At 57.2% G+C, this 25,069-nt stretch overlaps 1 protein-coding gene across 1 annotated transcript; it reads right to left on the bottom strand.

Moving 5' to 3' along the window:
* Positions 1–3,821: 3,821 nt before the first annotated feature.
* NKX2-5 (NK2 homeobox 5) lies at positions 3,822–8,966 on the bottom strand. The gene is made up of 3 exons (XM_084886110.1): positions 8,650–8,966; positions 6,386–6,962; positions 3,822–4,868 (listed from the first exon to the last, which is right to left on the bottom strand). Exons 2-3 carry the CDS (start codon positions 6,693–6,695, stop codon positions 4,255–4,257), a joined length of 924 nt encoding a protein of 307 aa, XP_084742236.1. The 5' UTR covers positions 6,696–6,962; positions 8,650–8,966; the 3' UTR covers positions 3,822–4,254.
* Positions 8,967–25,069: the final 16,103 nt, after the last annotated feature.

The raw sequence follows: 25,069 nt of genomic DNA, 5'->3' as shown, positions 1-25,069 counted from the left end.
CTGGGTCTCAGCAAACAGGCAGCCGCCCGGAGCCGGGGAAACCCGCCCCCGCTCCCCCTGCCCAGGCCGGGCTCTGAGCTGCCTCCTCCATCGCCTGATGAGAGGCACCTGTCACCCGTGCAGTGCCGCAGGCCCCGCCCTGGGGAGCCCAGTTCGAGGGAGGGAGCCGCGGGCAGGGTTTGGGCCTGTCCAGCCTCCGGCAGTTGGTGTCGGGCAGGTTTGGGAACCGCTGAGAACAGCTCGAGGAGCCAGGACTCTGGTGGAACCACCTGGAGTCACGCTCGCCAGGCAGGCCGCGCCCGGAGCTGCGTTGGCTTCCTCCTGGGGCATGAGGAGGTTTGCAGGTTAGACCCTCTCCCCGGGCCTGGCCCGGCTGAGCGTGAAGACGGTGATGTCCCCACGCAGCCGGCCGGCTGTCGGAGCAGCGGGCAGAGCGGGCCAGCGTGTCAGGTCCACTCATGTCCCACCTGGCTCTTCAGGAAGCTCAGGGGGGCCGGACTGCCCCCGGAATCCCCACTGCTCTGCCCCCCACTCCACTGCGAGGTCTTCAGTGAGTCACGTCTCTCCGTGCCTCAGTTTCCCCTGGTCCCAAGGGAAGAGTAATTGTGCCTAGCTGCTGGGCTTGCTCTGCCTCTTGCAATCGGCACATTGATTGGATTTGTCTCGGCGCCTCCTTTCTGAGCTGGGACACAGACACGGAGCTCCGGGCGGGAGCCAGGCTGCGGGTCTGTAAGCAGCTGTGGCGCTGGCCAGCTGTGTGGCCGGGGTCTGGGAGCGATTTATCTGTCCCCCAAAGGGGTGAGAGGATTAGAGAGGCTCACCTTGTAAAGAGCTCAGGACAGTGCCGTAAGCTCCATGGCGAGAAGTAAATGGGATCCGAGCACCAGCCCTTTCCCAGGAGCCCATCTGGAGGGAGGTCCTCGGACCTGGGCTGCCAGCTGCCCTCTCGGGTCCAGCGGGGCCTGAGCCCGAAGACTTACCCAGGAGCAGCCGCTGGGCTCCGGGAGGGCAGGGCTGCCGTCAGCTCCGAGGTCTGCTCCTTCTTTCAAATGCAGGTATGGAAATACACAACATGGACACCTATACAGAATAAAAAGATGGAAGCTATTCTGATTTGGCAAAACCTGTTTACTGGCCGGGAAAGATGCAAGGGAGCGAGAGGACTTCCAGTCCTGGTGCCGGGAGCACCACGCGGCCTAGCCTCTGCTTCCCCGGACACCCCACCGTCCCGCCCTGGCCAGCCCGGCTCTCCCCAGTCCTCCTGCAGGGCTCCTCCCAGCTGAGCCAGCTTCTCTCTTTCAATGTCCCGGTGTAGCTCCCACTGGTTTCTCACTGTGGCGTGTGCTTGTTTGATTTTTAAAAGAACATTATAGACCCAGTGGTGGCCCAGTAGGTTGGACCATCGCCCCTGGACACCAAAAGAGTCCTGGGTTCGATTCCCGGTCAGGGCACATACCTAGGCTGTGGGTTTGTTCCCTGGAGGGGGCGATACCAGAATCAATCCATCGATGTTTCTCTCTTCCTCAAATCAATAAACACATTCTCGGGTGAGAATTAAAAAAATCATTAAATATAACTAGTCCCCTCTGTGCCCCCCAAACCCCTTCCCCCCCACCCCCCCGCTCCTGCCTCACCCCAATTTCCTAGCTCTTCGCCACCTGGAAGCACCCACAATTCTCCTTTGTTTCTCACCTCTCTGCCCTGGCTGAATTTTCTCTGCACGTGACACTTATATAATAATTGAAAAACCAAACGAATATACTACTGATTGAATTTGGGATCGGACCGCTATGTGGCCGCGGGGTTGTTAATTTAGGGGCCTTCTGACCCTGCGCCCGAAGAATGAAACCCCTGGCTCCCGGAGCAACGCCCTTGGCGGAGCGAGAGCCCCAGCTTCCCCGAGCTCCGAGCTCTCCGGTTCTCGGGGAGTGAGCCGGGCGGTGTAGCCGAGAGCCTCAGCCGAGGGAGAGGCTGAGGTCCGCCGGGCGGTGCGGCGGCCCCGGGCGCGCCCCTCGGCCTCTTTCCGGAGAGACCAACGACGTTTCTCCGCAGCCCGCCCGCCCCTGCCCTTCGGGAGAGGCGGATGCGCTTCCCAGCTCAGCGGAGAACATGCATGACCTTGACCGTTGGTTAACCTCCGGTCCTCAGTTTCCTGGCTTGCGAAGGAGGACGGATTAGACCAGAGAGTGTAAAGCTGTCAGCCCTGGCGTTGGGCGCGCCCTGCCAGCATTGTTGCCCATTGGCGAGAGACCTCCTCAGGATGGCACAGAGGAGGGCACCGTAGAAACCCCCTCCCTTGTAAGGCTGAGGGAAAGAAATATCGCCTCGAATATTACCGCGGACAAGGGAAGGCGAAAACCCAGGGCGACACGGCAAACACTGGGTCTGATGGAGAGCCCGGGCGGGTCCCAGGCAGAACTCCCGGTGCCGTGGGGGAGCTGGTCCTGCGGAGCGGAGGGTGCTCTTCCTGCGGAGGGTGCTCTTCCCGGAGGAGGGTGCTCTTCCCGGAGGAGGGTGCTCTTCCTGGAGGAGGGACCACGCCTCATGGGGCGATGGGCAGAGCGGCTGAGGCCGCAGGCTGCTCTCCGCGGGCCCAGGCGGTGAATGCCGACTGCTGGGCTGAGCCGAACAGGGCCCCCCCGGCCCTCCCGCCCGGTCCGGACCTTACAGCCGAGGGCATTCACATCAGCCGAACCCAGACCAGGGCAGCCCTTCCCCTCCTTCCCACAGCGCACCCTCCCACCCACACCGCACCCTCCCACCCACACCGCACCCTCCCACCCACACCGCACCCTACCACCCACCCCGGAGCGCGCAGCGCCCGCACGGCCCCTCCACAGCGGCTGGGCAAGCTTCAGGCCGCCCCTCTCCGAGGCGTGCTCCCGTCCGCGTCCTGTCCCTCCCGCAGCAAGAGGCTCCTGGGCCACCCGGCCAGGGCGCACCTCCAGCCTCACGAGGTCCCCGAACTCCACCAGCCACGTTCAGACTTCCGCCAGAGCTCTCGCCGCCCCATGCCCGGTGCCCCGCCAGCCCAGCGATTTCAGAAAAATCACGGAAAACCCGTATTCCGAGGAAATACAGAGCCTGGCTCCCTCCCGTTCTTTCAAAAACCGCTGTCCTCCCAGCCGGGGCGGACGGAGGAGCTGAGGGCCAGGCCAAGGGGCCTGGCTCAGAGAGACACACTCTGCCGCCCGCACTTTTCAGAGGAAAGCTGCGGCCGCCGCGGGCAGCCCTCAGCCAGGGGTTTCGGCTGGATTTCCCCAGCCTCGGTTTCTCTGTGAGCCCTGCGCAGCGACAGCACGTACAGCCAGTGTCCTGCCTGCCCCGGGGAGCGGGGACAGCGGTGGTGGGAAGGAGCTTCTGACCGTGAATTCTCCTGGTGAGGCGCTGCGGGACACTAGCTGGTGCGGACATCTCCTGGGGGCCCTGGCCGCCCGCCGCCCCGCCGAGCAGCTGCAGCCATGCCGGAAAGGGCTTTGGTTCCCGGCTTTTCCGTCTGTAAATGGGCCGAGGCCTTTTCTAAGGCAGGACGGGTACGGTGCCTCCAGCCGCCTCGGGCCTGTGTCCATTTGCTCTCCAAGTGCTGCCCAGCGCCTGGAGCAGCACCCAGCACACAGTGGGGCTGCAGGGGGCATGGCTGGGAGCTCTGGGCAGATGCTCTTGGCCCCTGAAGTGAGACCCAGAACCGAAAAGTCACTAGACCTCTTCCAGCCTGGGTTCCCTACACCTTTAAAACAGGACCCTCCGGTCTGGGTGGCTGGAGGGCCTGCCTCCTCGCTCCATCCCCAGGCGCCGGCGGAAAGAAGCACACGCAGCGTCAGCGCACTCTCTTTAATGGGGAGGTTCTGGGGACTCACAGCCACAGGTAAAAACATAAATACGGGAGGGATGGAGGGAGGAGGGAGAGAGGGGGGCGGCGGCCAGGCAGCACGCGCCCGGGCGCCGGGCCCAGGCTCCGAGGCGGCCCCATGCCCAGGCCCGGTGTTCGCCGTCGGGGACGCGGTGCGCGCTCGGAGGGCGCTCCGGGGCCGGGCGAGGGCGTCGGGCTGAGGGCCATTCGCCGCCGGTCGTGTCCATTCGGCCGCAGACGCTCCCCGCGTGGGGACCGAGGCTCGCGGCGGGGGAGCCCGCGGTCCCTGCGGGAGGCTGCGGAGTCCGGGCGGCGGGCAGGCGCGGCGGAGCCCCCTCCGGTCCGCGCCTTCGCCGGAGGGAGGGAGGGAGGGAGCCACGGGCGCCCAGCCGGTCGGTCCGTCCCTACCAGGCGCGGATGCCGTGCAGCGCGGACACGCCCGCGTTGCCCTGCGGCACCCCGGGGCTCTGCACCGCGTTCAAGTCCCCGGCGCCGCCCAAGTTCACGAAGCCGCTGCTGGCGGCGGCGGGCGCGGGGGGCGCGGCGGGGTAGGCGGCCGCGCAGCCGTAGCCGGGCCCGCAGGCCGCGCCGCCGTAGCCGGGGCAGGCGGGGTAGGCGCCGTAGCCGTAGGCGTTGAGGCCCACGCCGTAGGCCGGGCCGTAGGGCGCCGAGTCCGCCAGGCAGGGCTTGCCGTCGCGCACCAGCACGGGCACGGCGATGCGGCGCGCGGGCGGCGGCGGCGGCGGCAGCCCCACCAGCTCCAGCGTCTGGTCCTGCCGCTGCCGCTTGCACTTGTAGCGCCGGTTCTGGAACCAGATCTTCACCTGCGTGGACGTGAGCTTCAGCGCGCCGGCCAGCTGGTCGCGCTCGGGCGCCGACAGGTAGCGCTGCTGCTTGAAGCGCCGCTCCAGCTCGTACACCTGCGCCTGCGAGAAGAGCACGCGGGGCTTCCGCCGCCGCCGCGCCCGGGGCCGCTCCGCGTCCGCCGCCTCCGCCGCCGCCGGCTGCAGGCAGGGCTCTGCGGGGACAGGGGGGTGGGGGGTCAGAGCGGCCGGCCCGGCCCGGGAGCCCGCCTTTCCCCGGGGAGGGGGCCGGGCCGGGCCGCGCCGTTCATCCGCCCCGGAGCCCGGCGCGCTGCGGCCCCTCTGCCCGCGCACCGAGGACCCGCGCCCGCGCTGGTGGAGCGCTCGCCGGGCGCCGGGCACGGCTCCAGGCCCCGGGAGGAAGGGAACGGAGCGGCCCCTGCACCGGGAGCCCCATGTGGAGCGGGAGCCCCATGTGGAGCGGAGCCGCCGGACAGTGGCCTGAGGTCCGGCCGCACAGAATGCAGAGCCGGACGGGGCCCCGGGGAGTCAGGGCCAGTTTGGCTCCATAGAGAGACAGGCCTCTCCCAGGGCGGCCACAGTGTCTCCCAGTCACGGAATCACGGACACAGAGGCCGAGAGGGCCGATCGGGAGCACAGAGGCCCGCGCAGCCGGGCAGGCGGCCTGGGAACCCGCTCCAGTTGGGTTGGAATCGGTAGCGAGCACTTCAGCCCGCCGCCCCCCAGCGTCCGCGGCCCGGCTTCCCTCCCTCTCGACAGACCTCTGGGCTCAGAGCGATCCTTCCTCCCGGCTCCCTCCCTCTGGAAGACCTCCGGGGCTCAGAGCAATCCTCCTGGCTTCCCTCTGGACAGACCCCCAGGCTCAGAGCGATCCTCCCGGGCTCCCGCAGCCCGCCCGCCGGCGCCCGTCTCCCGGGTTTGCGGGCCCCGCGCCGAGCCAGGGTGCCCAGCGCCCTCCGCGCCCTCCCTGCGCGGCCCGTCTCCCAGCCGCCCGGCGGGCTCCCTGCGCGGGGACGGCCGCTGCCCAGTGACTCCGCCGCCCCCCGCACCTCTCCTGGCGCGGGGTTTTCTAACTTTTCCGGGGCGAAGCCAGCCCGGCACAGGAGGAAATGGTGCTGGAAAATCCAGCCAGTCAGTCAGGGCGGGAGCCCGCAGTGTCCCCGCTTTCAAACCCAGGCCGGGCTCCCAAGATTCCCCTTTCCTGGAACAAAGAGGGAGAGGCCCAGGAGCGCGGGTTGTGGCCCGACCCTCCTCCGATGGTGCGCAAAGCTGTCTGGTGCGCGGCATTTCAATCTGTTTATCGGTTTTCATCTGATCCTCAAAAAACAAAACAAAAACACAAAAAACAAAACCAAAAAACACCACACACACAAACAATCCCCCCCCCCCCCACACACACAAAAACCCTATTCTCCAAAGAGGTATTTAAAAACAACCCTGATACAGAGAATCTCTCTGTCCTACACAAACGGATCGTCCACTTCAGGACGAACCCAGGAGCAGGGCTGCTGCTGCCGCCTGGGCTTTGTTAGGCCGAAAAATGAAACAAACAGAAAAACACCCCACAACCCAGCATTTCCTCTGGCCCCGATGGACCGGGTGCCAGGGCCCGCCACCCGCTGCTGCTCGCACTCCGAGCCCCGGCCGGGCTCAGGGCGGCGGGTTTGGGACAAAAGCGCCGGGAAGGAGCAGGATCTGCGCCTCCTCTCACCTTTCCTGTCGGCGCGGGGGTCCTTGGCGGCGTCGGGGTCGCCGTAGGCGCGCGGGTAGAAGGCGGCGGCGGCGGGGAAGGCCGGCCCGCACTTGGCGGGCGCGGGCGCGGGCGCGGGGCCCAGCTCGGCGCGCAGCTCGGGGAGGCCGGGCGCCGCGGCCTCGGGCCCCGCGTAGGCCTCGGGCTTGAAGGCGGCCAGCATGCAGGAGGCGGGCGCCAGCGTGGCCTCCAGGCTGCGCTGCTGCTGCTCCAGGTTCAGGATGTCTTTGACGGAGAAGGGCGTGGGGGCGAGCCCGGGGCTGGGGAACATGGTGGCACCGCGCGCCTCACCAGGCCGGCGGGGCGGCCGTGCGCGCTGCTGCCCGCGGCCCCTGGCGGCCTCCCCGCATGGTGCCCGCTGCCGCCGCCGCTGCCCGCCCTCCGCTCGGCTGTGGGTTGTGGCCGGCGGCAGGTAGTGCGGGGCCCTGGGGCCGGGAGGCGGGACCAGGCCGGGGAGGGGGCTCAGCGCGCCATTGGGCCAGGGGCCGTGTTGACAGGAGCGATGAGCAGTTTCGTGTCACCTAATATAGTCATTGGGCTAAAAAAAAAAACCAATCCCGCTCAGCTTTTAAAGGGGCCTCACACCCTGGGAAGGCTCTCCCTTTGCTCCCAGAGTTCGCCTAAAACCCCACCAGACCCACTGGCAGGGAAGAACTCCATTCTGCTCCGAATCCAATGGTCCCCGCACCTAAAAGGCAGGGAGAGTGAAGGCCGGGGTGGGAGGGGCCAGGGGAGGGCCATTTCCAGGAGCCCTAAGGGCCTCATTGCTGAAGGACAGACCTGGGGAGAGTCTGAATGAGACCACAGGGGAGTGCCACCCTGGGGTGAGGGCAGGACCGGGAGGTTCCGGACAATTTGGGGGTTCTGTTTGGAGTGGTTTACAGGACCAGCCACAGCCCCGCAGTCCCCCTCTTCCCAGGGGGCTCGGGGTGGGCCAAGCAGAAGGCCAGAGGGGGCTTGTGGTGTGGGAGGGGCACCCTCACAGCTGCAGGGGCACCATCACTGCCAGTCTCCTCCCAGAGAGAGGACCCCCACCCCTCAATGAGACAAACCAGAATCCCAGCGGGCACACAGCTCCCAGGGGAGAGGGGTGTGCTAGGGGCTCTAGCTTCATCATTACTGCCTCCCTCTCTCCCACTCCCACCCTTCAGAGCAGCGAGGGCCCGGCCTCTGCCAGGCCCAAGGCCACAGGCTCCAGCCCTGGCGTGGCTCTCAGGCAGGCGGGCGGGCACCTCTGAGCACCACTGGGGGTGGGTTTCTCTGAGTTGCTGGGCCAGATCCCAGTGGGGCACCCGGCACCCGTCTGGCCAGGCGAGTCGGGGAAGCGCGGGGACGTCTGGGGTGTTAATTTGTAGCCGGGGTCAGAAAAGTGGGGATCTCCTGCAGGACAAATCTACCGCTAAGTCAGGAGTGCCAGATCCCCGGCAGGCCGCCTGGGGGTCTGGGGACCAGGAGATCTGGTGCAGGCTCTGGCCTGGCCCGCGCCCCAGGACTCTAAGGAGAGGTGTGTGCAGTTTCAAGGGGGTTCTGGCTGGCAGAACGGTCCTCCCCTAACTGTCCTGGGGATGGGAGGATTGTCAGGGGAAAAGCATCCAATTCCCAGGACCCAAGCTTCTGCGGGCAAGGCCTGGGCGGACGGGAGCTTGCTGAGAAGGGAGGCTCTGAGGGCGATGGGAACTGGGGTCAGAAACGCCTGGGCTAGAAGGAAGGCGGCCAGGGGTCTAAGGCGAGGGGAGGGCCCGCTCCGGCCCAGGCTTCCCTCAGAACTCGCCCACGGCCCAGAGGACATGCACAGAGCTGGGGACAAGGTGGCCTCTTTCTGTCTGTCTGTCCAGAAGGCTCCAGCAAAATGGTGAGCCTTGGAGCATAAGCCTAAGGTTGGGACCTTCCAGCTCCCCATCACAGCCACACTCCCAGGACCTGTGCCTCGGAGCCAGGGCGCAGGGAGCGGAGTTCGGAGGGAGGCTCGGAGCACTGTGACCCCGGCTTCTGGCACCAGTGCGGGGCCTGGGCTGTGGTGGCGGCCGGATCTCCAGCACCCACCCTGCCCACCTCCCAGCACCCCCCCTCCCAGCACCCCCCCTCCCAGCATCCCTTCCCCCTCCCCCCGCTCCCCCCTCCCCGCCCCGCCTCTGGGGCCCGGTCTGCCCGGCGGGCACCGCGGCCTCTCCTGGGCCCTTTCCGCCGGGGTTGGACCAGTGTAACAGTCTCTGCTCTCCACTCACCTCGCCTGGGCCGCTGCCTTTGGAGACGGCTTTTCGGGGAGCGGGAAAGGATGCCTCTGGCCGGGCGGTGACGTCTGGCGAACGAGCCACATCCGATTCAATTAACCGTCTCGCTGGAAAGCGCTGGGAGCGGGTCCCGGGCGCTCCGCAGGGTGAGCGGCGGCCAGGCGGCCGCGATGACAGTTTGAAAGATTAGCGTGAGCCCACGCCTGAAATGTTACCGGCTAATGGGGGCCGAGGCGCATCCGGGACCCCTGGCGTTAGCGGGGCTGTTGGGGGGAGTGTTTTTTGTTTGTTTTTAAAGAGACAGTTCTGGGGAGGGGAGGAAAAGGAGAGCATTTCCTGTGCAGATGAAGGCGGTGAGGTTTGTCACCGATTTCGGTGACGGTGATGGGGTCCAGGGCGGACAGAGCTGCGGGTCAGGTGTCAGGAAAAGGGGAGGAAAGAAAAGATTTTGTCTCCCTATTTGGACAAAATCAGTGACTTCTTCCCGCCCCAAGTCCCGGAATAATTCCTTGTGGCTCTGAAACAGTCCTCAGCGCCGCTGGGAAGAGGAAGCGGGGGCAAACACGGATACACAGGGGCAACATCGAAATTGGGGCGACCCACACTGGTCTCCGCACAGAACCTCCCAGAGCCATCTCCAGCTTTTACTTGCAGTGCTCTCTGCTTCTGAGTGACGGGGGAAAGGTTTTGTTTTCTTTAAACAGAGGTTGAAACGGTTGGGGGTGGGGAGGGGCGAAACCGGATTCTCCAGCCCCACAGGGACCGGACCGTCTCCCTTCCCAGGGGCCGCGGACGCCCTGGCCGCCCAGCTCAGCGGCGCTTCGGCCGAACCGGCGGGACAAACAGACGGCCCCAGCCCCGGGAGAGGCCGGAGGAGGGATGGGAAGTACATCCGTCTGTCTCCGCGGCTTTTACGGAACGGAGAGCGGGTGCTCTCAGAGCCCCAGGGTGACCCGGGCGCGCTCTGCGCCCATAAAATATTATTAATTGGAAAGCGATCTGCGGGCCGGGCGGCCTGCAGCGCTGCCATCAGCCGGGCCGGGCCGGCCGCACAAGGTATATATGATTAATTGAAAGATAAGCTGGCACTATAACCGGGAATGTCATTAATGCGCCGCGGAGACGTCCGCTGGAGACAGGCGGCGTTATCCGCGGCTTTATCTTCAACAAGCGCCCGCGCCGCGCCGCGCCGGCCGCGGGGCAGATGGGGGTTTCTGTCTGGGACGCTCGCCCCGTGTTTATATTTTGGGAAGAATCGCAACCCGCCGAGCCCCGGGCGGGCCCCCTGATAAATGAACATTAGCACTTTTGGGGACTACTGTATCAACAAAGGGGCCGAGGCGCGGCAATAATTGGCGAGAAAGCAAACAGAGGGCCGAGAGCGCGCTCTGCTCTTCGTCCGGCTGATGGATGAGCCGCGGCGGCTGCGGCCCGGCTCCCTCCCGGCCCTTTGGGCTCCTCCGCCGCCGCCGGGCTTCCTCCGGCCCCGGGCTGGGGGCAGGGGCGACCCCGGGGGCTGCCGCCCTCGCCCCAGGCTCCCGAAGAGTCTTGGGATGCGCCTGGTTCAGGGGGCTTAGCCGGTACCAAATCCTCCTCCGGCGGCTGCTTCTTCTCCTTTTTTAAAAAAAATACATTTTATTAATTTTTTACAGAGAGGAAGAGAGAGGGACAGAGAGTTAGAAACATCAATGAGAGAGAATCATGTATCAGCTGCCTCCTGCACACCCTCTACTGGGGATGTGCCCGAAACCAAGGTACATGCCCTTGACTGGAATCGAACCTGGGACCCTCCAGCCTACAGGCTAACGCTCTATCCACTGAGCTAAACTGGAAGGCAGTCGGGTTTTTGAACACTCCCTGGGTGTCCCTGTACTGTCCCCAGTGTCCCCGCTGACCAGCTTATCCCGATGTCTTTGCAGAAAAGAGGGAGGCCCAGAGAGGTGGTGTGACTTGCCCAAAGTCACACAGATGGAAGTATGGGGGGGGGGGCAAGACGCCCCCTTCTTCCCCCTCCACCCCCCTCAGCTAGAGAAGGCGGTCCAGGCTGCTGGATTTGGGATGCTGGGTTCCCCGAAACCTTTATGGGCAACTGGTACTAAAGCTCATTAGAGAGGAGGAGAAGTTTCAGATTCCTTCTCCTCCGTCTCTCCCACTCCTCCTCCATCCCCTCTTCCAGCTTCCCTTTCTCTGGTAACAGCCTTATTGAGATAGAATTAGCATATACAATTCACCCACTGGAAGTATGCGATTCAGTGACTTTAGGATATTTACAGTTTGTGCGACCACCACATAGTTTTAGGACATTTTCTCTCCTGCTCCCCCTCTCCCGCTTCCCCAGCTCCAGACATCCGTAAACCAACTGACTTTTTGTCCTGTGGCTTTGCCTCTTCGGGGCGTCACTTACAAATGTGACCATGTCACAGGTGGCCTCTTGTGCCTGGCTCCATCCCCTGGATACACCCAGGAGCATGAATCAGTGCGTGTTCTTTTCATGGCTGAATACTACTCTGTGGTGTGGATAGATCACGTTTCTACACTCATCGGTCATGGGCATTTGGGTTCCTTCCACCTTTTGGCTCTAATGCATGATCCCCGGCCCACTTCACCCTAAAATGGAGGCCCAGGAGGACTCGGGTCCCCACCCCCATAAGTAACCCCTCCTCCCCTGCAGGCCGGCTTCCTGGCTGGGGCTGTGTGTTTGCACAGACCTGGAGCTTAGGGGCCCCCAGCTCTGCTGCCACTGTCTCCAAATCCTGCCTACGTCCTCCTCAGGAGGCGCCACGTTTTCCTTTCACACGGGATCCCGCACTCTGCACCGCTGGCCTGCTCTCTGGCCGCTGAGCTGAGCCTGGCAATGCCATCTTTGTGCTGCCATGGCCTCCGTACCGGCTCTGGGTTTGCTGTCTCCACACCAGAGCCCCTGCTTGCCAGCTGGGTGGGGGATGTGCCCTGAGCTGCTTGACTGGCTCTCGATCCAGAGTCGCTTGGCCACGGGAGGGCCCAGGGCCCACAGAAGGGGAGCAGGGGCAGATCCGGTGGGAGGGTATTGTCTGTGTATGTGTGTGAGCGTGTGTGGAGGGGCAGTGAGGGGAAAGGCTGGAGAATGGGCTGGAACTCCCACCAACCTCCACTGACTCCATAGCCCGTCACTGTCAGTCGCTGGGCCTGATCCTGAGTCCTCCCCCCTCCTGCCTGGGCGCTCACCACCCACGAGGCAGCACTGGGGTTGCACAGTCCAAGGCATGCAGACCCCGAAGGAGGCAGAGTTGGACTACAGCAGTGGCTCCCAACCTTTTTGGCCACGCCCCCCCTAAGCACTCTAAACCGGTGTGGCTCAGTGGATAGAGTGTCAGCCTGCGGACTGAAAGGTCCCAGGTTTGATTCCGGTCAAGGACATGTACCTTGGTTGCTGGCACATCCCCAGTAGGGGGTGTGTAAGAGGCAGGTGATCTATGTTTCTCTCTCATTGATGTTTCTAACTCTCTCTCTCCCTTCCTCTTTGTAAAAAAATCAATAAAATATATTATAAAATAATAATATGAAGTGATATGAAAAAATAGCAAGTAAAGTTTCAAAACAGGTAATAGAGAACCGAAATGCATAAATATGTCACAATATATATTTATATCCTGCATATGAGGCCCTTAGGACCATAAGAGATGCCAAATATTCCCTGTTAATCACTTATTCTCCAATTGCCCCCCTTAAAAATCAAATTGCCCCCCCTGTGGGCCAGGGGCCCCACGCTGGGAACCACTGGACTGGACTCTGCACCAGCACTGGGTTCTGGTCCCGCCTCTCCCGTGGTTGGCTGACCCGAGCACCTCTTCCTCCCTCCCTGTCACCGGCTTCATGCTTGTTTCCCTGGAGATGTGAGGTCCCTCCTGGCTGCGATGTTCTGGGAAACACCTGGGTTGTCATTTGCATTCCCCTGGGCAGCGGAGGGCGTGCTGGTGGTTATTAATCTGCAGAGTGAAAGTGGTGAGATGGGATTCTGATGCTGTGCTGTTTGGGGGAGTGTGGGCCACACAGCAGCACACGTTCTAGATACAGTGACATTAGGGAGAGGGACATGGATTGTTCTTACACCAAACATGCTCAGCTGCAGACAGATTAACACTTAAACCTCAGAAACGAAACATGCACGTGCTGTAGAGGGAGTGTCTGCTTATGTGGGAGAGTAAATGAGGAGAACTAGAGACCTAGACTTGTGCACAGCCCAAATGCCACAAACAGACCCAAGAAGAGAAACATGCAGGTTAAATGCTAGAAATAATGACAAGGAGAAAAAAAAAAAAAAACCTGCTGATTTCCACAATATGGAAAGAGTTTTTGTAAATCAATAAGAAAATGATCCAAGAATATTGAATCATTGAAAATTGGCCAAGAATAGCAGAACTTTGCTGGTGGAAGTAAAAAAGAAAGAAAGAAAGAAAGAAAGAAAGAAAGAAAGAAAGAAAGAAAGAAAAAAAGAAGACTGGGATCTCAGAGGGAAGTTTGGGGTAGGAGAGGGAGGAGGAGGGGGTTGGGAGTAGGTGGGGAGGGAGAGATCAACAAAAGATCTTGTTTGCATAACCCATGGATATGGAAGATAGGGCGGTGGAGACCTGGGTGGGGGTGGTAATAAGGGGTCAATGGGAGAAAAAGGGGACATATGTAATACTTTCAACAATAAAGATTCTTAAAAAAGAAAGGAAGGAAGGAAAATGAAAACACAAAGAGACAAATGTTTTCATTGATCAGATTGGCAAACACCAAAACTTGGATAATTACTCCTCCTAGTCACTTCTTTGTATTGTTGACAATATAAGTCTCTTTGGAGCCATTTCATACTATTAAAATTAAAAAGGCATAAGCCCGTTGAATAAGTATTTCCACTTCTAGGACTATTCTATAGGCATATGCATATCAGAAGAGTATTTTTATTGAATTAAAAAAATTTAACCAAAAAAAAAAAAAATTTAACCAAAACATTAAAAAAAACAAAAAACCTACTTTAGGGGACTGCTTTTTAAAAACGCTCCCAACTGAACAGCCTGCTCAGCAGCCTGAGGAAGAACTTGTTACACCCCCGTCCTCTTATGGATACATCCTGAGATGCATTAATAGCAAACGCAGTGCATAATTTGAATGTTAAGTGGAGGATGGGCTTTGAGGTTTTGCAGGATAAAATGGTGCGGTTGCTTCTGGGGGAGAGCCTGGGGGGGAGAGGGGGAGGGGGAGAGGAAGGGGGGGGAGGGAATAAAACAGGACACTTTCCGAAGCGCGTGTATGAGCGGATTTCCTTCCCTCTTCGTTGCTGTTTTTGCCACAGGCATGTATTGCCTTAAAGAGGTTTTAAATGTGGTGAGTCAGGTTTTGCCTTCACAGAAAGGGGAGAAACTCGGGGCTGTAGGAGTATCTAGGCCACAGTCCCCTGGGTACGTGTGAAAATGCACATTGCTGGGCCCACCCCTGGCCTTGGAGTTCCGGAATCACAGTGAGTGCCGGGGGCAGGCAGCGCCCGCAGTTGGCAGTGCTGGCTGCTGGGTGTGCGTGGCTGTGATGAGTCTAACCCAGGGGCCTGGGAATCCCAGGGCTTGGTGTCCCCCCACCCCCCAGGCCCTGCCCCAGTGGAGGAGTCTGGCACTTCCTCTTTCCAGTCCTGGCCTCTGACCTGTAGTCCATCTGTCTCCTGAGGGCCAACCTCCATAAAATCTCTATGAAATAGCTTCGAATCCGGGCCAGATCAGCCGTGGGTCCTAACCATGTGACTCCCCTGTCACCAGGGTGATAAATGGAGGTATTTCATGCCTGGCTCCCCCAAACGGTGAGACCTGGGCAGCCACTAGCCCCATGGAGGCAGTGCGGCCCCGGGGCCTCTCTGGTCACCAGGGACCCACCTGGCCGCTGGGACCTGTGGGCAGCTTAGCCCCTACCTCCCTGAAACCCTGGAGCCCGTCCGCCTTCTACCCCGGCTGTGGCCCCAGGCTTCGCTCCAAGCGGGATTCACCTGCTCCTGGAGCGGGAGCGGCCGGCCTGCACCCTCCCTCTCTCCCTCCTGGCCTCTGCCTTGCCCTCAGTGGCGCCTGCCCCAAGCGGCCCTCAGGAGGGAGAGCACCCACCAGGAAACACTGGAAAACATCCCGACCTTGGCGTGTTAACCAATAAAACAAACCCGGTCACCAGAGAGACACCTCCCGTTCCAAAATAGCCCCAAGGCATGTACAGCGTGGCGTGGTGTGCGTGTGCGTGTGCGTGTGTGTGTGAACATTTTTACAGGGCTGTCAGAGTGTGGAAGCACCATCCCTTCCTGCATGTGGGTTTTCTCAATAATTGTTTTACAGCCACACCACCAAATATCCTACTTACGCATTCCGAATAAGTAATACACACTAGAAACAAAACAATGACAAAAAAAAACCACAAAAACAATTTTTAAAAATGAGATAGAATGTAAAATGCCCCACGCCTCTCCCCAGCCCCCCAGTTCCTTTCCCTGAAGGCTACATGGTTCCCGGTGTATGCACTTTTAAATCAACTTTATTAAGGCAGAATATTCCCAGAACAAATGAGCGCAGGTTAGATGCAGAGGATTACAAGCCCAGGTAAGGACCATCACAATCAGGATACAAAAAAATGCATCACCCCAAAATATACACCCCCCAAATACACAACTCCCAAAAACACATACCCCAAAACATACCACTCCCCAAAATATGCACCACCCCCAAAAATACACCACCCCAAAATACACACTCTTCCAAAAGATACACCATTCCCAAGAATATGTGTCCCCCCAATACATCACTCCCCAACATACGCACCACCTTCCCCTGGCAGTTGATTGCCACCCCGCCCAGGTGGTCGCCAGCTTTTGAAAAGCGTGTCCCTCTGGACCGTTCCTGCAGATGTAAGGGTCGCTGTGTGTTGGATTTTTTTTTTCTTTTTCTGAGCGCAGCGGAGCTGGCGGGCTTTCCTGCAGCAGCTCTGTCCTCTCGGGCTTTGGTGTGTGTGTGTGTGTGTGGGGGGGGGGGGGGTTCTAAAACCAAACTTCCCTGCGGCGGAGACGTGACCCGTTTTTGGGACCGCGTTAGGGCTCGGAGAGCGCCGCTGTCAGACACCCGGCTGTGGGTTGTCCCTGCGGTTTCTCCGGAATGGGGCGCTCCCACCTGTCTGCTCCCCCCCCCCCCCCCCCCCCGCTGCGAACCGGGGCGGCGGAGGCGTCCGAGCCGGGTCCAGCCCTCCGGGCCCCGCAGGCCAAGGTCACAGCGGAAAACCCGGTGACAGTCGTATCTGAAGGACCGCGGCCGGGACACCGGGGAGAGGAGCCGGTGCGCACCTGCGGGGGGGGGGGGGGGAGGCCGTATCCGGAGGGAGCCGCCGGGGGCAGCAGGTTTGGAGAAGCCGCAGGCGCCCCGCTGCTGCTGGGCCCGGAGTGCGGGGGCTGCGGGCCACGGCCGGCGGCGTCCGCTCCGGCGCCCGGCTCCCCGCGCCCGGCCTGTGCGCTCCGGGGCGGCCGCACCCGCAGGTCCCCGGCCTCCCCCTGGGGCCGGTCCGGTCTGGGTGGAACTGAAGCTGCAAAAGGCCGGTCAGCAGGCGATTAGGGCCCTCAGTCCCGCGCCTCCGCCTCCCGCACCTTCGTTACCTTCTCTCCGACCGGCTGCGGGGAGAGGGGTGGTGCTGACCGGCTGCGGGGAGAGGGATGGTGTGAACCAGCAAAACCAAAACACAACACCGCAGCGCTGCTTCCAGCGCGGCGAGCGCCCAGGAGGCGAATTGCTCACAGAAGCGCCTTTGCCTCCCTGCAGCGGGTCCGTGGGCATTCACGGAGCCTCCCCGGCAGGGCACCGGGCCACGGAGCTGCGGTTCCGGGCAGGTCAGTGCCCGCGGCCGGGTGTCTCCGGGGCATTTCGCCTCCAGACAAACTGGTGGGACTCCTATCAAGGGGGTGGGCACAGCCTCACACGCTCAGTGGACACATGGCAGTTGTGGACATTCAGGCCCTTATAGGAGCCCAGGACCGGCGACATTGTAGCGGATAATTGTGGCGGATAATTGTAGCGGATAATTGTGGCGGATAATTGTGGCGGTTACAACCTGTGGCCGCTTTGCCTGTGTTTACGCTTTGGAGATGCTCGAACCACACGCACCTCCAGGCACACTGTCCTGTCCGTGTGTAAGCGCACACTCCACCCGTTTTCCAAGGGCGCAGGGGTCACCGTGAAGGCCCGGCCTCCGGCCCCCGCCGCCCCGCGCTGCCCGCGGCCTGAGCTCTCCGCCCGCCCGCCCGGAGCGGGGGCCGGGGCCGGGGTCTGGGCGGGGACATCTCTGTCTCCCGGCGGGAGCTTCCTCGGGAGATAAAGTACTCGATAGGGCCTCTGAAATAGCCGGCTTCCTGCCGCGGAGCACCGGCGCGCACCCAATCTGCTGGCCTGTCACCTTATCTCCGCCGCCGCCCCGCGTCTCCGCCGCCGCCGCTGCCGCATCAGGACGCGGACGGCCCTTCCGCCCGGTCAGCGCCGCGCCCCGGCCGGGCCCTCCCGGCCCCGCGGGAGGAGGGGGAGGCGGGGGCGGCCCAGGTGGAGGTGCGGGACCTGGAACCCCCACCGGGCCGGGAGGACGCGCTGGGGAGCCTGCTGGTGACCGGGGTGGGGGTGGGGGAAGGGGGGTGGGGTGAGGGATGGGGGGTGGGGGTGGGGGTGGGGAATGGTGGGGGATGGGGTGGGGGCACGAGCTTCTCTCTCTAACCACAAAAATAGCCCGGGAAAATCCGGTTTATCAGGCGGAGAGGGCGCGGGGCTTGGGAAGCGCCTCCTGGGCGCCAGGTTAGCCTTCGCCCCGCGCTCGGGGGGGGGGGGGGGGGGGGGGGATGGGGGGTGGGGGGTGGGGGGGGTGGGGGGGGGTTCACCGTCCCCAGGCTGGTGTTGGGGAGGGAAGCGAGCACCGGGCCCTACAGATAGGCGGACAGGACGGAATCTGGCCGCGTCCTAGGCTCCCCGCCCCTGGCAAACCGGGACCCAGGCCCGGCTGCCCGGCTCTGCGCTGCGCTGTGGCCGATGGCGGTCCCTCCCCGGCTACACCCGCCGGAGTCTGCGGGCCGGGCCCTGCACAGAAGTGGTGTTTTTAAAAATATATACTTTATTGATTTTTTACAGAGAGGAAGGGAGAGGGATAGAGAGTTAGAAACCGATCAGCTGCCTCCTTCATACTTCCTCCTGGGGATGTGCCCGCAACCAAGGTGCATGCTCTTGACCAGTCCCCAGGTGGACACTCTATCCACTGAGCCACACCGGTTAGGCCACAAAAGTGTTTTTAGGGGGGTCCGAGGCCTCGGCCTCCTGCAGGATGTCTAAGCACTGTTGCCTGCATCTCCTCATGTGTTGTTTCTATATTCAAAGCCAGTTGTATCTGGTCTGTTTTTTTTTTTTTTTTTTAATCCAAACAACAATAACAAAACCTCTCAATCCTCTCCTTCCTCTCACCCCATACACGTGCGAACCAACCAGCCAGGTACCTGGGACCCCGCGTTCCTTACTCCCAGCCTCGCCTGGACCCTGTCCCTCCCCCAGCTGGGGGAATTGCTTCTTGGCTTCAGTGCAGACTCGCTCCGTCCAGCTTGCCGGGGATCATGGGATTATCGGAGTGCGGAGAGAGGACCACCCACCGAACACAGCCGGGGGTCCCGCGGGCTTGGGAAAGTGTGGGTTCCCATGTGCCAGGTCCCTTATCCAAACAGAAGCCACTGTGAGGAGGAAATGGAGCTGGGAGGGCACCTTCCCCCTCCTGGGGGAGGCGGCATTTCTGAATCTTCTACTCATCCTCTAAAAAGATACATCTTTATTGTTGAAATTATTACATATGTCTCCTTTTTCCCCCCTTGGACCCCCTCCCCCAAACTGCCCTTGTGCCGCCCCCCCCTCATCCCCAGGCCTTCACCATCCTACTGTCTGTGCCCATGGGCCATGCATACATGCATACAAGGTCTTTGGTTGGTTACCGCCCCTCCCAGATTCCGCAATCTGCTCCATGCTTCCAGTCTCCGGATCCACTCTGTTCCTCACTTTATTTTGTTCCTTAGATTCCACATGTGAGCGAGATCATGTGCTACTTGTCTCTCTCTGACTGGCTTATTCCACTGATCGGGATGCCCTCCAGGTCCCTCCATGCTGTCTCAGAGGGTCAGGGCTCCTTCTTTTCCGCAGCTGCACAGTGTTCCCTGGTGTGAATGTGCCACAGCCTTTTATCCACTCCTCTGCTGATGGGCACCGGGCTCTTTCCACACCTCAGCTATTGTAAATTGTGCTGCTGTGAACATAGGGGTGCAGACATTCTTTCTGGTTTGTATTTTGGGTTTCTTAGGATCTATTCCTAGAAGTGGGATCGCTGGGTCAAATGGCAGTTCTATATTTAGTTTTTTTAGGAAACTCCCTATTTTTCCCCCATAATGGCGGCACCAGCCTGCATTCCCACCAGCAGTGTACTGGTTCACCTGCACTGGTCCTTTGTTGGTTTGTTGATGGCAGCCAACAAATGAAGGTGTTACCTCCTTGTTTTCATTTGCATCTCTCTGATGACCAGTGACTTTGAGCATTTTTTCATATGCCTCTTGGCCTTTTGTATGTCCTCTTTGGAGAAGTGTCTATTTAGATCCTTTGCTCATTTTTATTTAACCCTCACTAGAGGATATTTTTTTCCATTGATTTTTAGAGAGAGTAGAAGAGAGAGGAAAAGATAGAGAAATATCGATGTGAGAGAAGCACATCAATTGGTTGTCTCCTGCACGCACCCCAACCAGGGCCTGGGCTGGGGAGGAGCCTGCAACCAAGGTATGTGCCCTTGGCTGGAATTAAACCCAGGACCCTTTGGTCTGCAGGCTGACGCTCTATCCACTGAGCCAAACCAGCTAGGGCTGCCCATTTTTTAATTGGATTGTTTGTCTTCCTTCTGTTAAGTTGTATGAATTCCTTATATATTTCGGATATTCACCCTTTATCAGATGTATCATTGCCAAATATGTTCTCCCATACAGTGGGCTCCCTTTTCATTTTTCTGATGGTTTCTTTTGCTGTGCAGAAGTTTTTTATTTTGATCTAGTCCCATTTGTTTATTTTCTCCTTAGTTTCCTTTGCCCTAGGAGAGGTATCTATAAACATGTTGCTACGGGAGATCTCTGAGATTTTGCTGCCTATGGTTTCTTCTAGGATTTTTTTTTTTTATATAGTTTCACGACTTACATTTAAGTCTTTTATCCATTTTGAGTTTATTGTTGTGTATGGTGTAAGTTGGTGGCCTAGTTTCATTTTTTTTTTTTTTTTTGCATGTATCTGTCCAACTTTCCCAACACCATTTATTGAAGAGACTGTCTTGACTGTCTTGTATGTTTTTGCCTTTGTCAAATATTAGTTGAGCATAATGGCTTGTGTCAATCTCTGGGTTCTCTGTTCTGCTACATTGGTCTATATGTCTGTTCTCGTCCCAGTATCAGGCTGTTTTGATTACAGTGACTTTGTAGTATTACTTGAAATTTGGTATGGTGATTCCTCCTATTTTGTTTTTCTTTCTCAAAATTGCTGGGGCTATTCAGAGGCATTTTTTATTTCATACACATTTTTGGAGTATCTGTTTTAGTTCTGTGAAACATTCTGTTGGTATTTTAATAGGGATTGTACTGAATATGTAGATTGCCTTATTTAGTATGGACATTTTAATGATGTTGATTCTACAATACCAATCCATGAACATAGTATATTTTTCCACTTGTTTATATCTTCTTCTATCTCTTTACCCAACATCCTGCAGTTTTCTGAATACAGGTCTTTGTCTCCTTGGTTAAGTTTATTCCTAAGTATTTTAATCATTTTGTTGTAATGGTAAATAGGATTGCTGGTTTTGTTTCTCTTTCTGAGAGTTCATTATTGGTGTATAAAAAATCCATCAATTTTTGGGTATTGATTTTGTATCCTGCTACATTGCCAAGATCATTTATTAAATCTAGAAATTGTTGGTGGTGTCTTTAGGATTTTCTATGAACAATATCATCTCACCTTTGAATAATAAGTTTTACTTCCTCCTTTCCAATTTGGATGCCTTTTGTTTCATCTTCTTGTTTGATCGCTGTGGTTAGGACTTTCAGTACTATGTTGAACAGGAGTGGTGAAAGCAGACATCCCTGTCTTCTTGTTCTTAGGGGAAGTGGTTTTTGTTTTTGCACATTGAGTATGATATTCGCTGTAGGTTTGTCATATATGGCCTTTACTATGTTGAGATATGCTCCCTCTATACCCACTTTGCCAAGAGTTTTATCAAAATGGGTATTGGATTTTATCAAATGCTTTTTTGGCATTTATTAATATGATCATGTGATTTTTGTCTTTCAATTTGTTTATGTGCTGTATCATGTTTATTACTTTGCGAATATTGTACCAGCCTTGCATCCCTGGAATAAATCCCACTTGGTCATGGTGTATGATCCTTTTAATATATTGCTGGATGCAATTTGCTAATACTTTGTTGAAGATTTTAACACCTATATTCATCAGGGATGTTGGCCTGTAATTCCCTTTCTTTGTAATGCCTTTATCTGGTTTTGGAATTAGGGAAATGCTGGCCTGATAAGAGTTTGGAGGAGTTCCTTCCTCTTGGATTTTTTGGAATAGTTTGAGGAGGATAGGTGTTCTTCTTTGAATGTTTGGTAAACTCCCCTGTGAAGCCGTCTGGACCCGGGCTTTTGTTTCCCGGAGCTTTTTAAAAAAAATATTTTATTGATTTTTTTACAGAGAGGAAGAAAGAGGGATAGAGAGTTAGAAACATCGAAGAGAGAGAAAGATCCATCAGCTGCCTCTGTCGCCACCAGGGTTGTGTTCACCAGCTGTGAGCCAGGCTTCTGGCTGACTGACCACCAGGGGGCAGCTCCTGCATTGAGCATTGAATGATAGCCTTGCTGGATACAGTAATCTTGGTTTCAGATCCTTACTTTCCATTACCTTGAGTACTTCATGCCATTCCCTCTGGCCTGTAGAGTTTCTGATAAGAAATCAGGTGTCAGCTTTATGGAGACTCCTTTGTAGGTAACAATTTGTTTTACTCTTGCTGCCTTTTAGATTCTCTCTTTGTCTTTAATTTTTGGCATTTTAATTATGTCATGTCTGGGCGTGGCTCTGTTTGGGTTCTTCTTGGTTAGGGTTCTCTGTGCCTCTTGGACTTGTGTGACTTTTTCCTTTACCATTTTTCTGCCATTATTTCTTCGCTTTCTCCATCCCCTTCTCCCTTTCTGCCTCTTCTGATATACTTGCTATTTGATTATTGTTACATTTCACATTGTCCCACAGATCCCTTAAGCTGTCCTCCTGTTTTTTAATTTTTTTTTTTTTTTCTTTTTGGTTCTTTGAGTGATAGTTTCAACTCTGTCTTCTAATTCCCTGATTTGATCTTCAGCTTCCCCTAATCTGCTGTGTATTCCTTCCAATGTTTTCTATGTCATTATTTCTGTTTTTATAGTTACTATATCTTTTTTCATGTCGTTGAGCATCTTTACCATCATTATTCTGAACTCTCAGATAAATTTGTTATCTCCATTTCATTTATCTCTGCTTCTGGAGAATTCTCTAGTTCTTTCAGCTGGGGGTTGTTTCTTTGCTTCCTCCTTTCGGCTGCCTGTTTGGGTTTGTGACTGTGTATCGGTAGATCTGCTGTGCCTCTCAACCTGTAGTCCAGGACAGTGTCAAATGCTGTTTTGACCAGTTAGATCAGGCAAAGATTCAAAGCCTCCAGACACCAACTCTGTGTACCGATAGGATTTGGTCTTGAATTTCCCTCAGGCAATCGTCCACAGGTGTGGCAAGAGGTCTTTCCACAGGGCGAGTCTATTGCTTCTGCCTGGAGGCTAATTGTTCTTCTCAGCCTCTTAATGGGCTTGAGCATCACCTGAACGGCAAGGCTTGGCAAGATGTTTTCTGATAGAGTGGGCCAGCTGTCTACCCTCAGGCTCAGCTGTCTTTTTAGCTAATGCCTGCGTGAGGAAGATGGCTCCCCAGCTTGAGGAGGTGTCTCAGCACAGGGAAGCAGGGTGTTTGCCTTCTGAGCTCTAACTCCTGAGCCCCCTGATTTTGGCTTCTGCTTGCCCAGCTCCAGTCCACTCTCCCCCGTCTGCCGGAGCAAAGGTGAGTGGTCGGACAGGAAGTGTTGTGCATTGGTTTTTTAAGAGGGTGCCTGCATTTCCAGCCGTCTCTCCCTGCTGACAGCAACTCTGCTGCTTTTCACAGCCCGGTGTTATGTGGGTGCCCTTCTCCGTTCTGGTGCTCCCTGCTGGGGGCCCAGCTTGGGGATTAGACCGCAGAGTTCTCCGTGGCAACCCCCACAGCTGAGAGATCTCTCTGGAACTTCGGTTGCCATCTGTGGGTGCCTGGCCAGCCCTTCTGCGTCTCTGTCTCCGCTTTCCTCGGCTATGAGGGTTCTCACCAGCGAGTCTTCTGTTGTTTCAGAAGTTTTTCTGTATTGTAGTTGCAGTTCCAGTTTGGTCCTGAGAGAGCATGTTTCTGCAGCCTTTTTTTCTTTTTTTTTATTCTCACCAGGATTGAAAATTGCTTTTCTTTCTTTCTGTCTGTCTTTCTGTCTTCCTCTCTCTCTCTCTCTCTCTCCCTTCCTTCTTTTATTTTCAGTAACTTTATTTTTATGCATTTACTTATTTTTGTTGTTCCACAGCCATTTTTAATCCTTATCTTTTTCTCATCCTTTATGGCCCTGGCCTAGCTGTCCTTCTCTCTGTGGGCCCTTCCTTATTCTCTCAGCCTTGGTTGAAAATGCTGAATTTGATTATTATTGGTAACCACAGTTTGGTGGCAGTGGAGAGAAACTCTTGCTGTTTTCTTTTTTGTTTCATTTTATTAAATTTCTATTGGGCTGCCATTGGTTAATGAGATTATGTAGGATTCAAGCGCACATTTCTATCACACACGACCTGCATGTTACACTGTGTGCCAGCGGCCACGGCTGTGCTTTCTTGCTGGGTAGCATGTGCTGGGCGGGTGTGGCCGCAACCAAGGTACATGCCCTTGACCGGAATCGAACCCGGGACCTTTAGGTCCAAAGGCTGACGCTCTATCCACTGAGCCGAACCGGTTTCGACTATTTTTTGTAATCTTTATCATTGTTTGTAAAATTTATAATTTTTTAATTCGACGTGTCCATTTTTTTTTGTCGGTATTCTTTTCTATTTTTTTTGTAATTTTGTATTTTCCTTTGTGCTTTATATATATAAATAAACATATATATATATATTTCATTTATTTTCATTAAGTATAAATAAAAAATAATATGAAATTACGTCCTCCGGGCGTGACGTACTGACACGTCCTAGTGAAAGAGTACGTGCCCGTTACAGGTTTCGTCATTAAAAAGGGAACTCCCCGGTTAACAGGTTAACCAGTAACTTTTGTTATTCTATGCTCCAAATATTTTTACCATTTCCCTATTTGTCTCCTTATAGCCTTCATTTTCGCTTGAAGGCGCCTGGTGATGATGTATGAAGGAGCTACTCAAACTCAGGTGGGGCTTTGTTACCCAATTAAGACTGGCCGCAGGCCGGGCTGATGCAGAGCGAAGGCTGGGTGCTTGGGGTGGGGTGGGGGCTCAGCCCACCACAGCAGCTGTCCGGATGCAGTGAGGACTCCACAGGACAAAGGCCTCAAGGGAGCTGACACTGGAAGTGGCCGTACCTGGGGGACTGCCTCTTTGAGATTTCCATCTTTGTCTCAGGTGCAGACGGGAGGAAGAGGGGGTCTCACTGGCTACTGGCAGGGCAGAAGCCAACAAGAAGCTAAGGAAAAAGGGGGCCTAGGGCTGGGGATGTGGGGAGCATCCAGAACAGAGAAGGGCTAAGCAATGGCAGGCAGTGATTTGGAGCTCAGGTCATGGAGTAGGATAGATTGAATTGTTTAACCTTCTTGAACCTCAGTGCTCCCATCTGTAAAATGGGGATAATACACTTCCTTAAAAAAATTGTGATGTGGGAGTGAAATAAGACAGCGCTGTGGGACGGAGCTGCGGATCCCCTGACACGGGCTCAGGGAGAAGCGGGTGAGCAGAACCACACGGTTCTTCTCATGCCGTTAAGCTTGGGGTCTGCTGTCTCTCTTTAGGTAGTGGATAAGCAGCCGTTGTGGAAGCAAATGGCTTTGCACACGGGGTGCTGGGGGCAGGTGCTGGGGGCAGGTGCTGGGCAGGTGCTCTCTGCGGCAGCCTTGGGGACAGCGTCCCAGCGGAGAGAAAGGCCGGAGGGAAGCCGCAGGGACCAGCCTGCCCGCGGCGGAGAGCGGAGCACCGCCCGCCCAGGCCAGGGGCTCGGTGTGGCTGCACATCACCCCCTCAGCGCAGACAGCTCACCTGCTTTCCCCCCACTAACCCCCAGGGGAGGCAGCTGAGGGACAAACTGGGG

The sequence above is a fragment of the Pipistrellus hanaki genome, assembly GCF_964339955.1.
Source record: "Pipistrellus hanaki genome assembly, chromosome: 5".
Classification (NCBI taxonomy): Eukaryota; Metazoa; Chordata; class Mammalia; order Chiroptera; family Vespertilionidae; genus Pipistrellus; species Pipistrellus hanaki.
The sequence above is the reverse complement of the archived record's forward strand: the minus strand, read 5'-3'. Positions and strand labels throughout refer to the sequence as shown.

Coding starts and splice junctions, on each gene's coding strand:
- NKX2-5 (XM_084886110.1), bottom strand. CDS start 6,695: ATGTTCCCCAGCCCCGGGCTCGCCCCCACGCCCTTCTCCGTCAAAGAC. Junction 4,869..6,385: donor CCCCCGCGCCGACAGGAAAG/GTGAGAGGAGGC, acceptor CTGTCCCCGCAG/AGCCCTGCCTGCAGCCGGCG.